The sequence below is a fragment of the Triturus cristatus genome, chromosome 3_1 (assembly GCF_964204655.1).
Source record: "Triturus cristatus chromosome 3_1, aTriCri1.1, whole genome shotgun sequence".
Classification (NCBI taxonomy): Eukaryota; Metazoa; Chordata; class Amphibia; order Caudata; family Salamandridae; genus Triturus; species Triturus cristatus.
The window spans coordinates 794,906,392-794,918,689 of record NC_140583.1 but is presented as its reverse complement, the minus strand read 5'-3'; the positions used below and the strand labels follow the sequence as shown (position 1 = coordinate 794,918,689).

The following is a 12,298-nucleotide window of genomic DNA, read 5'->3' as shown; positions in this document are numbered from 1 at the left end:
CCAATTTCACTGATCATTGTGGATGGTAAACTACTCACAGGCATACTGGCAAACAGACTGAGTCCCCTAATGCAGGGACTAATATCTCCTGACCAATCGGGCTTTATCCCCCAGAGCCAATGCGTAGACCATACCAAACGAATTATGCATATAATTGAGAAGGTGCATCGTATAAATAAGGCATTCGATCGCGTCTACTGGCCGTATCTACTTTAAACATTGTCCCATTTTGGGTTCCGAGACCAATTTTGTTTTTTGATACTGAGTAACTATGACTCTCGGTGGGCGACGAAAAGAGTGAACGGGGTGAGCTCTGCTCTTTTTTTCCATAGGGTGAAAAACGCGGCAGGGGTGTCCTCTGTCGCTTTTACTATTTGCATTCTACATGGAGCCCTTCGCTCAAAGAGCAAGGGACCACACTCACATCACAGGGGTGCGCTTTGGTGGGATGAGCATACCCTGTTTCTTTACACAGATACATTATAGTGTCTCTGAAGAACCCGAGCGAGGTCCTTTCGGCCTTTATTAAGGAAATTAACGAATTCGAGGACGCCTCAGGCTTCCGCATTAATGTACAGAAATCCCAGGTGCTTAATCTTACATTCCCCCCCCCCCCCCCCCCCCCCCCCCTGGAAAGATTCATCTTCCTAAGCAACAGTTCCTGATGCATTGGGCCACTGAAGCTGTCCTCTATTTGGGGATTCAGTTGGCATCTAGTATACCGGAGATTAGGTCCCTTAGTTATCAACTACTCCTGGACAGGGTGAAAGCTGACCTTGTCCGGTGGTCAAGCTGCCCCTTGTCTCTCATGGGTCGGGTTGCAGCTCTCAAAATGATGGTTCTACTGAGAATCCTGTTAATTTTTCAGACCCTCCCTCTGTAGCCTCCCGTAGGGGCTCTTACTTATTCTGCAGAAGGTTACGCAACACTTTGTCTGGACTTCTGGATGACCATGCATGTCCAAACAGCAAAGCTGGTGCCCGCCGACTCAGCGGGGCCTACGGGCTCCACACTTGCAGTATTATTACTATGCAGTTCAATTACGGTATCTAGTAGAATGGTCATGCCCGGAATCAGAGAACAATATGGCCCTTTGCAAATAGAGCAATTATTGGGGCCTCCCTGTGGAAAATACCGTTCCTCCGCAGGGAGCATACGCCTCCAGGACTTTCATATCACCAGTCACCCGAGCGGTCATGCAAGCCTGGGACAATAAGGTGGTCAGGGTGAGCCTAACCACTCTCCCGTCCCCACTGACTCCAATAATAGGGAACACAGAATTTACACTGGGCTTACAGGAGATGGCATTTTTGGGGTGGAGGGAGACTGGGTGCCGCTCGGCGGGCCATTTCTTTGATACTGAGGGCCCCTTACCAATCGAGGTCTTGAAACAGGAGTACTCGCTCTCGGAAGTTGAGAGGTTTCGATGCGCTCAAATTCGGCACTGGCTTATGCACCTCCAAATTCGAGCAGGGGTGCAATGCCCGTTGATGAAATATGAATGCTGGTTTCTGTCTAGAGCCTCCGACAAAGACTTGATAACAGATCTTTACGACATTCTCTTAGGAGAGGCCCCTACGGAGAAACCCAGGGCCCAGAGACGATGGGAAAGAGAAATAGGGAGGCAACACTCACACAAAGTCGCAAGATATTTATTACAGGTCACAACATGGTGCCAGCAGCATAGCCAACAATGAAACGGCGGTTAAGATTGTTTCTTACTGGTACCTAACCCCTGTTCGACTGCATAGAGGGAACCCATCGTGCATCAGTGTGGGGCCACGGATTCTTTCTTGCAAATTTTATGGGACTGCCCCAAATTTCAACTATTTTGTCGGGTTGTTCTCACGGATATTGATAAGCACCTGAACACTCACCTCTCTAGATTCCCTTTGTACACCATTCTAGGGCTGGCCAATCCCCTCACATTTCAGCTAAAATCACGTAGCGGTAGGCACATTAGCTTGGCACTAGGGGCACACATCAAATGATACTCGTCTGCTGGGGTACGGAGAAAATTCAGACACATCTGGGGTAGTTATACCGCTCATGGCACATACTGGGTATAGAGAGGCTCATGCTGACACGCACATTGCAAGGAGATGCTCACCGCACATGATGGCAGCCCTTTATTTAGTTACTGTCCCATGAATTCTGTCCCAGATACCTTAAACTTCACTGCTTGACATCGCCAACATCGACTGACCAGACTGAGGTCCCCACTGTATAAATATTGTGGAGGTGGTAAGGCTAGTTAAGAGATTTCACAGAGCTGAAGCGGGTGGGGTTAGGGAGGGATAGGTGTTATTTCTCTGTTTATAGGCTATATACGTATGGCACTAGGAAGTGACTTTAGTGTGGTTTCTGCTCTGTATTTGTGCTTGATATTAGCTAATAAAAACACATTTGAACCTACAAAGTACTTTGTAAACACAGAGCTAAGTACTGCACATGAAATTACAAATATGTACAAAGTTAAATTTAACAGAACAATATACAGCCTCTACAAAAAGCAACTAATATGGTTCTTAGTGCAGATCTTCTACTCCCTATCACAGCAGTTACTGAGACTCCATGTACCAAAATACCTGTCACTGGTCTTTAACACATTATAATATGAATCAACACTTAAAGCAGATTGTTGTTAAAATGTGCTTTTCACTGTGAATTCATAGGATCTACTATTTTTGTTCTATCTTTTCGTAATTAACAAACCAGACCCATGACAAAGGTGATACTTTTTTTTCAACTGTAAAATGCCTCTGAATAGACCCTTCAAATAGTCCAGTTAGTGGAGTACAGAAATATTGGTGAGGTTCTTTACTAAATGAAAGGATAACTTGGAACAAATCTGGTCGGAAGTTGGCATGGGTAGATGTGGTTGTTTAATTGAGGATGGGTTGATATGTAGCTATCTAAGTGTACCTGAATTCTTCCTGGCTGAGGTGCAGATGTGGATCTTGTTGAGTAAGTAAGCTGGGAGCCAAATTTGATTGATGTCGTTTATTTCTGTTTAGATATGTTCAGTATATAGGGTCACTTGCTATTGGCATTTGGAGTTGAATTGCAAGAAGAATATTTCATTGTCATCAGAAAATGAGTGGCCGAAAAGTTTAAACTTGTGGTTGTTGTTGTTAAAGGCTATGTTTGAATGAGCTTATAGAGTTATGATAGAGGTTGCAAAGAATACATTGCGTTCACATTGTGCAAGAATAACATGAGGCATGCCTCTGGATATAGTACTAAAGATCAGGAGCCAAAGTCTGCTTTTCTGAACAAAAAACAAATCTAGAGATCGCTAATGACTAGTTATCTGGAACCCTTGTAAGGCTTTCAAAAAAAGGCCCAACTCTGCTTTGATTAGTCTTGCTTTGTTTGTTTCAGGCCCCTGGAGGGATTTCCACACCACAAGTCTACAGCCAGCTTCTTGCACTATATCTGCTGCATAATGACATGTGAGTAAGTTCAATATCTCTTTTTTTTTTTTCAGTCTGAAATTAGCACTTTTGGGCTTTTAAATTCAGAGGCTGAAATAATTTCCCTCCCAAACGTTAACATTGCCACACATACCATTCTTTAAGGTAGAGTTCGGATGGAGAGTGAGAGTAAGATACTCGCCTACAAATACTTGATCACACTCACTCACACACTTGCTTTCACGGTCAGAATGTCATTGCAAGGTGCAAGCTGGGGCAGACTGGTAGTCAAGCGTGGTGAGGACTCTTGTTCACACCACTTTGCTTTGACCCAGAAGTGTGCAAAGTTTTCAGAGTCAGCCTGCTGGTGGCAGGACCTTGAGGGGCTTTTGATTGCATTCCAGACTTTATTTGCAGTGACTTATGGAGATTTAACTACCGTTGAGTGTGAGTGACTGTGTCAGGCCCATCAGCTTTCCTGTTGGCACCCTCTTACTCCCAAAGATGAGGATGTATGTGTGCTGACATCTCTGTGAGGCCTATAAGCCCTCTTGTCATTTCCATGATGGCTAACCACCACTTCCAATTGCCTAACCTTAATTTGTGAGAATAGATTATCTACGCCCCTGCAGAGACGGCCTTGCAGCCTGCATATCAAACATTTTATGCAATACAGATGAGTGCTGGAGCACTGTGGTTTTGATACTGTTAGATCTCAGTGCCGCGTTCGATACGGTCTCCCACCAGATTCTACTACATCATCTGGAGGAGGCCGGTATCGTTGGCTCAGCTCTAGAGTGGTTTAGATCTTTCCTTTCTGAGAGAACATTCCAGGTGATCGCCCCGCCTTTTCTTTCACGTGTCCAGTCTATCGGACAGGGTGTGCCACAGGGCTCTGCTCTGAGTCCTGTACTATTCAATCTGTATGTACAACCATTGGCTATGGTGACCATGGACTTGGGTCTCACCATTGCCTCTTATGCTGATGACACGCAGTTGGTGGTGGTTCTCTCCGACGACTCTACACGGGATTCTCCCAAATTCAGGAGCGGTCTGGCAGCAGTCGCGGAGTGGATGACCACCAACTGTCTCCAGCTTAACGCCAATAAATCTGAGGTGTTGCTGGTGGGGAGAGATTTTGAGTTATGGAGTGAGCAATGGTGGCCGAATATCCTTGGGAGTGCACTCACCCCTAAGTCAGTGGTGAAAGATCTAGGGGTGTGGATGGACTCGACCCTCTGCTTTCAGGACTATACCAAGAAAGTGACAGGCACGTATTTTGGCTTACTCCGGGGATTGAAACCCCTGCTGGGGTCTTTTGACCCGTCCACCCGACAAATGATTGTCCAAGCGGCTATCCTGTCAAGGCTGGACTATGCCAGCTCGCTCTACCTGGGGGTAAATAAGGCAGAGGTCGTGCGTTTGCAAAGGGTCCCAAAGGCGGCCGCCAGAGCCCTGCTTGGGCTCCCTAGAAGCTGCTCGACAACTGGTGCCATTTGACGGTGGCGCCTATGGCCAAGCGTATTGAATTCACGGCCCTTTGCCTGGCTTTTAAAATTCTGAAGTACTCATCCCCGGGTGTTCTGGCCAAGCTGTTAGTGCCTTACACACCCATGCGCCATATGCGCTCCACAGGGCAATGTCTGGTTATCGTCCCTCGGGTGAAACATGTACGTGCCGGGGGGCGGTCGTTTTGCAGCTTAGCGGCTAATCTCTGGAACTCCCTTCCCTCCCAGATCCGCTGTTTGGACAACTATCTGATGTTTCGGAAGGCTATCAAAACCTATCTCTACCCCCGTCTTAGGTTCTAGCCTTTGTCTTGTTGCAGTCAGCGCCGGGACGCCTCTTCGCTGAGGCAGCTGTTGCGCTATACAAGTTGGGTTAATGTAACATAACAACATCAGTAAAACTGAGCGTGTGCCTGCCAAGGGACTAATAAAGACCTGCAGCTGTAAACTTTATCCATCTTTAACCTGATCTTGTGCTCTGCATACATCTTTTCATGGGTCACACAAAGCAGCCTTTGAAATCACGTAGTTCCCGACAGTACTCTGGACAAGGCCCTTAATTCAGTGTCAAATTGTATGTGTGATATTAATCATATGTTGTACTTAATAAAAATAAAGTATTATTTCCTTGCTTAAAAACACGTGATGCTGCCTAGTCCTTGAGTTATTGTAAGTGATGCGTTCTAGTAAATGTTCTGCCCCACAACTAACCTTAAGGAGTATGTTGTCACCATTCAACATTGTTACCTCCTGAAGGTTAGCAAATAAGAAATACATCTCAGTGAGCGTGCTGTAATATCTGGATTCTGACATTGAGCGGACAACTGCAAAACCTATTGCAAGGCTTTCTTTTTTGACCTTGAGTCCAACGGATGTCAGAGAGCTAATGTGACAGTTAATAACCATTCTACCTTCCCAGAAAGACTGCTTCAAAGCCTTGTGATAGTTCAGACCTCTCAATCTGAAGTAGTTCAGTCCTCTCAAAGTAAAATGTGATCTTAGTGTCCACCCTTTGCAGTCCCGATGGCACAACTCAGTGCAAGAGACACATATGTGCTGTCACTCCCCATCTTTAAGTAGATTTAATCTTTTCCAAGATGGCCGCCAGTATGCATGAATGCGTACTGGCCAGTTTTTAATGTTTTTGCCTAAAAAATAAGAAAAACATTCCAACAGTTTAACGGTGTATGCATTTGTAGCAGCCATGGAATGTGTGTTTCATTTGTCTAAAAAAATCATTCAAAGGTTGTCACCTAGTATGCATGCACACATATGATAGCCATCTTTGAGCGTGTTCTTTTTTTTTTTTGCCTGCCTTTAGTGAATCGGACAATAGGTTAGTCTGTTTGAGGAGCTGCAAACATTAATATGCTGTTTAAGAGTAGGTTCATCCTTCTTTGTTATATGGCAACTGGTAGCTTATGACAGCTGATGGTAGTTTCGCTAGTATAAGCTGAATTACATGTGCCAATAATGGTGCTGCTAACACACATTCCGGGCTGACTTGTGGTGAACCTGCACCATTCCCTGTTTAATATCTTTGGCACCCCTATCAACTGAAAATGTTAAGAACAGTTTGGCAGTTTAAAGATGTGTCTAGGCAATTTGTTACTCGAAGGGAATGCCCTAGTGGATGCTAACTTTCTCCAGGTTCTACACACTCCCCTCTCTTTTGTAAAACTTCAAACACCCTGTGAGCCTTGAAAGTAGTATCTTACTGGAACTCTGTCCTCTCAATGATGTACCCCAGTGATCTCTTTAGGTTTATCTATTTTGGGTCCAGGGTATCTTTCTCTAACACTTGCTGGCTTTGCAAGAGAAGCAGTACGCATTATAGCAATAGTCACATTTCTGGCCCATCCCAATAGTCTGCATGTTGAGCCTGATGTTCTGCATAAATAATGAATTTTCACTTGAGAGAGTTAACAATTTTCACACCTCCCTTCTCCTTATGAACCCCCCACGTGGGAGCTGGGGTGGTCTTCTCCCATGTTCTTAGCACCCTAGGCTCTCCCATGTTACTAACCGTTGACCAACCAAGGTGTTATCCACCTGCCAGTGGTATCGTCAACTCAAACTCCCTCTTGGAAGGGCCTAGGACAGTGTCTCCCATCAGCCTCCTAGTATTCCAGACTACTTTTTCTCATGAAATGCTGGTGTGAAGAAGGTATGTTGAGAGGGTTTGATGTGTTTAGGTTTCCCAGATATGTTGTGAGTAGGTTTGGGGCATCCCATACAACACTAAAAGAGGAGCTTTGCCTTTCGTCTCACAGCAAAAGTAAAACCATGGTATTTTTTTATTTAATTTTAATTCTGTTAGTGGTACAGATACAGTTTCTTGGGTCCATACCAACATGCCCAGCACACCAGGGGAGGTAACCAGCAAGGTTTCTTGGGATTGGAGCCCTCGTCTAATAGCAGGAACATCAGCCCATCGAGGGCTACCAATAGTCTAGGTCATTTTAAAGGCGAGCCTACGGAAGAACTTGTCAGTAGAAAGTTAGCAGTGGCGCTGCAAGGGGCTTGTCTGCTACAAGAGTGACTCTTTTTTTCCCCCCAATTACACTACATCTATTGGGGAAAACTAAGGTGCTTTTTGTCTCAGTGGGGCAAGCGTTGCATCAGGCCAGTGGGTCTCATTGTGAGGGGGAAGGGTAGTGCCTTGAATTTCACACAAGCCCTCCCAACATGCCACCCCACAGTCGCATGCTAAGTTTAGGCCCCCTTCATCTTTCCATCAGTTGCTGAAATATCTAAAGATCTGCATGAGACTCAGTCTGGTTTTCGTCCGCATTACAGTACGGAGTCTGCCCTGTTGTTAGCCTCTGAGTCTCTCACTCGTTGCCGATGAAGGCAACACCGCAGCTCTGATAATGCTGGACCTAAGTGCAGCGTTCGACAATATTCCACCCCCTAGCTAATGTGATTCAGCGACATGGCTTTAAAATCGTGTCCTACGCCGATGACACAGAGCTTATTATTACCCTGACTCGGGATGAGGGCTGCTCATTTTAGATCTTGCCTGGTTTGATTGGCTGAGGGGGATAAATAATAGCTATCTCCCTAACGCAGAACGTTTACAAAACTGAGGTGCTGGTGAAAGGGAAACCTCTTTCCCTTTGGTCCACAGCTCGGTGGCCAGATATATTGGGACCTGTTCCACCTCCTAAACAGAAAGTAAAAAATCTCGGCAAATGGTTTGATGTTAATCTCACCTTTGACAATAAGATAACAAGTCTTGCTGGCACCTGTTTTTGCATTTTAAAAACACTACAAAAGATTTTAGGTCTCCTCTCAGAAGCCGCCAGGAAAACAGTAGTCAGGCCTTGATTACTTAAATTCTGGACTATTGTAATGTGCTTTACCTTAGGTGCCACAGAAGGTAGATTAAGAAAACTTCAAAGGCTGCAGAATGCTGCTGCTGGCCTGTTGGTGAATATCTCTAGGTTTTCTTCTATGGGCCAAGCACTGGCTAAGCATCACTGGCTTCCAGTGAGGGAGAGTGGCTTTTAAAGCTTTATGCTATTGCCACAACATTTTGAAGGACATAGCCCCCACTATCTGCACTCTCTGGTCAAGGCTTTTCAACCTACCTGGAGGGGAAACATCCAGTTCGAGGCATGTGAGCTGTAGATCACATGCTGTGCATATCCTGCCATCTAGTGTTGGGTCCGGATGTTTGCACTTTGTTTTTGTTCGAAGAAGTCTTTTCCAGTCACAAGGTAGGTGACTCCTCCTTTCGATGATAGTGCGCATGGGCATCGACTCCATTGTTAGATTGGTTTTTTTTCCGCCATCGGGTTCGGATGTGAATTGCTGTGCTCCGGTTCGGCACCTTTTCTCTGGTTCTCTTCGATGCGCAATCCACTACCCTCAACGGTATTGTTTCTCAATCGCGTTTCCCATTCTCCCCGTATCGTTTCCACTTAAGATCTTCGATCAGAAAACTTATGGAGGGCATTTGTGCCTACCCGCACCGGGCTCGCTAGCAGTCGATAGAACGGACTCCATTCAAGCTCTGTCCAGGGTGTCGAGCCAAATTTCTGCGCGCCGACCTGCACAAAGTGTGCAATCTGTTTGTCCCCGGAACACGACGAGGAAGACTGCGCCGCGTGCCTATCATTTCGATCAAAGAAGTCGCTTTGTGACTGTCGGGTTCAACTTCACGAGATGCAACACCAAGGCGGCTCTGTACCGGACAACTACGGCGAAGATTTAGTCCGAGAAGAAATACACCCTCAAGGAGCCGAGGAAGAGGAACATGTCTCTGTCCGAGGCTGACTCCGACATGGAAGAAGAGGAGCAAGTTACACCGGGTCAGCGTACAGTGAGTACAGAAACCCCCTTACTCAACAACCAAAGACCAAAAAGGCTCCGGTCCTTCCTCTGCCTGCAAGCCAAGGTCAGCACGGAGAAAATTTTTCGAGCACCCCGCCTGCGGGCCTGGCACCGAAACACAAAGAAAAGCCTTCTGACTTGAGCAAGAGCCAGCCCCATGCAGGCGCCAAGCCGAAATCCAAGCACGTCCTGATCCACGTTCCTTCTTTGCCGAAGCCTAAAACTTCGGTACCGAAGAGTTCAGAGCCAAAACTCTCGACGCCTAAAACTGTAAAGACAAAAAAGCTCCGACAAAAGAGCCTCAGACTGATATTACACCTTTGGATCCAAAACAAAAAGAACTTGTTATTAACCCGGATACCAGACATATTTATGCCAAATTGCCTGAAAAAAGGAAATTGGCCCAACAGGATGAGCACCACATGACCCTGAAGAAAAGAAATGTGGGTACAAACCCTTCACCACCTTATGTGCCACCTCCTTCGCCTACTTATCCTCAATTACTCTTCACACCCACTAATTCACCACCACCACTATCACCTAACCCACAGGATGAAGGGGATGAGGATGGAGAGGAGGATAGGCCACAAGATGTTGACCCATGGGAGTATTATGATACTGGTCCACACACAGATACTGATCCTGACTTATACCCGTCCAGGCCATCACCACCTGACGACAATATTGGCCACATTGAGCTTCCTAATGGGGCTGCTCATTACCATGGGGTGGAGCTACATAAGGAGGCTTTAGAGGAGGACTTCTTGTTTGAGACCTTAAGCTCCACTCAGAAAACTACACATACTCTACCAATGCTTATGGGAATGCATAAGCATGCAGATGAGGTTTTTAAAGATCCAGTAAGGGCAAGAATCATCACACCCAGGGTTGAGAAGAAATATGAGCCAGCACCTACTGACCCTGCATCAAGGGTCAGCTGCCCTTAGACTATCTTGTGGCTACTAATGCTTGCGAAAGAGAACTCAAAGACCACAGATGAGGCCCCTACTCCTGATAAGGAATCAAAGTTATTTGATGCCTCTGGCAAAAGGGTAGCCTCACAAGCAGCTAGTCACTGGTGCACTGCTAATGCTCAGACTTGGCTAGCCAGATACGATAGGGCTCATTATGATGAGCTAGAAAAAGTATGCAATTTCTGCCTGATGAGCACAAATCTAAGGCAAATGATCTTATTCAGGAGTGCAAACGTATCACCAATACCTCCATCAAGTGCGCAGCAGTGCGCGCAGTAAACACCAGTGTACTGCTACATAGACAGGCATGGTTGAGAATTTCAGGTTTCAAACCTGAGAGACAGGCCTCCATTTTCAATCAACCTTTTGATAAGGAACACCTTTTTGGTCCAGCAAGTGGACACCTCAGTGGAAAAATTGAAGAAGGACACTGATGTCGCAAAGTCCATGTGGGCTTTACAGTTACCTGCGAGTAGGGGTTCCTTTTGGCACTCCTTTTACAGGGGTGGCTCCTAAAATATTACCACAGAAAATCCCTCTCCCCTACAACCAATCGCCCTCATCAAGAGGCTATTTTAGAGGAGGCTTTAGAGCAAACAATGGTAAGGGAAGAGACAGAGGCAACTCCACACGCACTTCCCCCGCAAATAACAAACAGTGACTTCCTTCCGCTACCCCCGATCATTCCACTCCTGTAGCGGGGAGTCTCTCTCAATTTCTCCTGGTCTGGAACACAATCAACCTCAGACAAATAGGTTTTACAAATTATTCGATATGGTTACTGCCTGGAACTTACAGACACTCCCCCAGACATTCCTCCAAGATCACACGCAGTGTCACAGGAACATCTTACCCTTCTAAAAAAAGAAGTTCTCTCTCTTTTGGAGAAAGGAGCAATAGAACCAATCCCATTAAAACATCAAGGGAACGGAGTATACTCCCTGTACTTCTTGATTCCCAAAAAGGACGGCTCTCTCAGGCCTATACTAGACCTCAGAGAAGTAAATCAAATCATTCAGTCGGACCACTTTCACATGGTCACACTCCAACAAGTGCTACCACTCCTTTAACAGGGCGACTTTCTGTCCACTCTGGACTTACAGGATGCCTATTTCCATATCCCAATACACCCTGCTCACCGCAAATACCTCAGGTTCGTAGTAGCAGGCCAGCGCAATCAGTTCAAGGTGTTCTCATTCGGAGTAACTACCGCACCCAGGGTTTTCACCAAGTGCCTGTCAGTAGTCGCAGCTCATCTTCGAAGACAACACATTCACGTCTTCCCATATTTGGACGACTGGCTCATAAAAGCCAGCTCGCAAAAAAGCTACCTACGTCACACTCCCAAAACAGTGCAATTGCTCCACGATCTTGGATTCACAGTTAATCTGTCCAAATCCCAGCTACATCCATCCGACACACAGGTGTATCTGGGAGCCACAATAGATACAAAAAAGGCTTTGGCCTACCCCAATCCAGCCAGAATCCGCAACATGCAAACTTTACTCATTGCCAGCTCAAGTGTTCATGCAGTTACTGGGGATGATGGCATCCCTTACCCAAGACTCCAGATCGTCCCTTTCAGGAGTGGTTAGCATGTCAGTGAAACCAGGCTCAGGGTCTCTTATCAGATCTAGTGTTGGTCAACGGCCGCACCCATCGCTCTCTGCAGTGGTGGAATACACAAAACCTTTCAAAAGGGCGGCCCTCCATAGACCCTGTTCCACAGATAGTGCTAACAGCAGACACGTTGCTCACTGGTTGTGGAGCGCATCTCCAGACGCATACAATCCAGGGCATGTGGAGCCAGCAGCAAATGCAGCTTCAACATAAATCATTTAGAGCGGCTAGCAATTTTTCTAGCGCTCAAAGCGTTTCAAGTTAATCTAGTAGGCAAAGCTATCCTGATCTGTATTGACATGAAAGCAATGTACTACATATAAAAACAAGGGGGAACACACTCTCTCCAACTGTCTCAACTAGCACAGACCATTTGGAGATGGGTCATACATCACAAAATGTTTCTCCCTGCAGAACACCTTCCAGGAGTAAACAATTGGAT

General features: G+C 46.1%; 1 protein-coding gene across 1 annotated transcript in view; it reads left to right on the top strand.

Annotated features, from left to right (window-relative positions):
• The window catches only part of COPS8 (COP9 signalosome subunit 8), a 229,188-nt gene that overhangs the window by 104,166 nt on the left and 112,724 nt on the right, over positions 1-12,298 (top strand). The window contains exon 2 of the mRNA XM_085645094.1: positions 3,385-3,455. Within this exon, the coding sequence (XP_085501220.1) occupies positions 3,385-3,455 (71 nt within the window). The remainder of the gene's footprint in view (positions 1-3,384; positions 3,456-12,298) is intronic.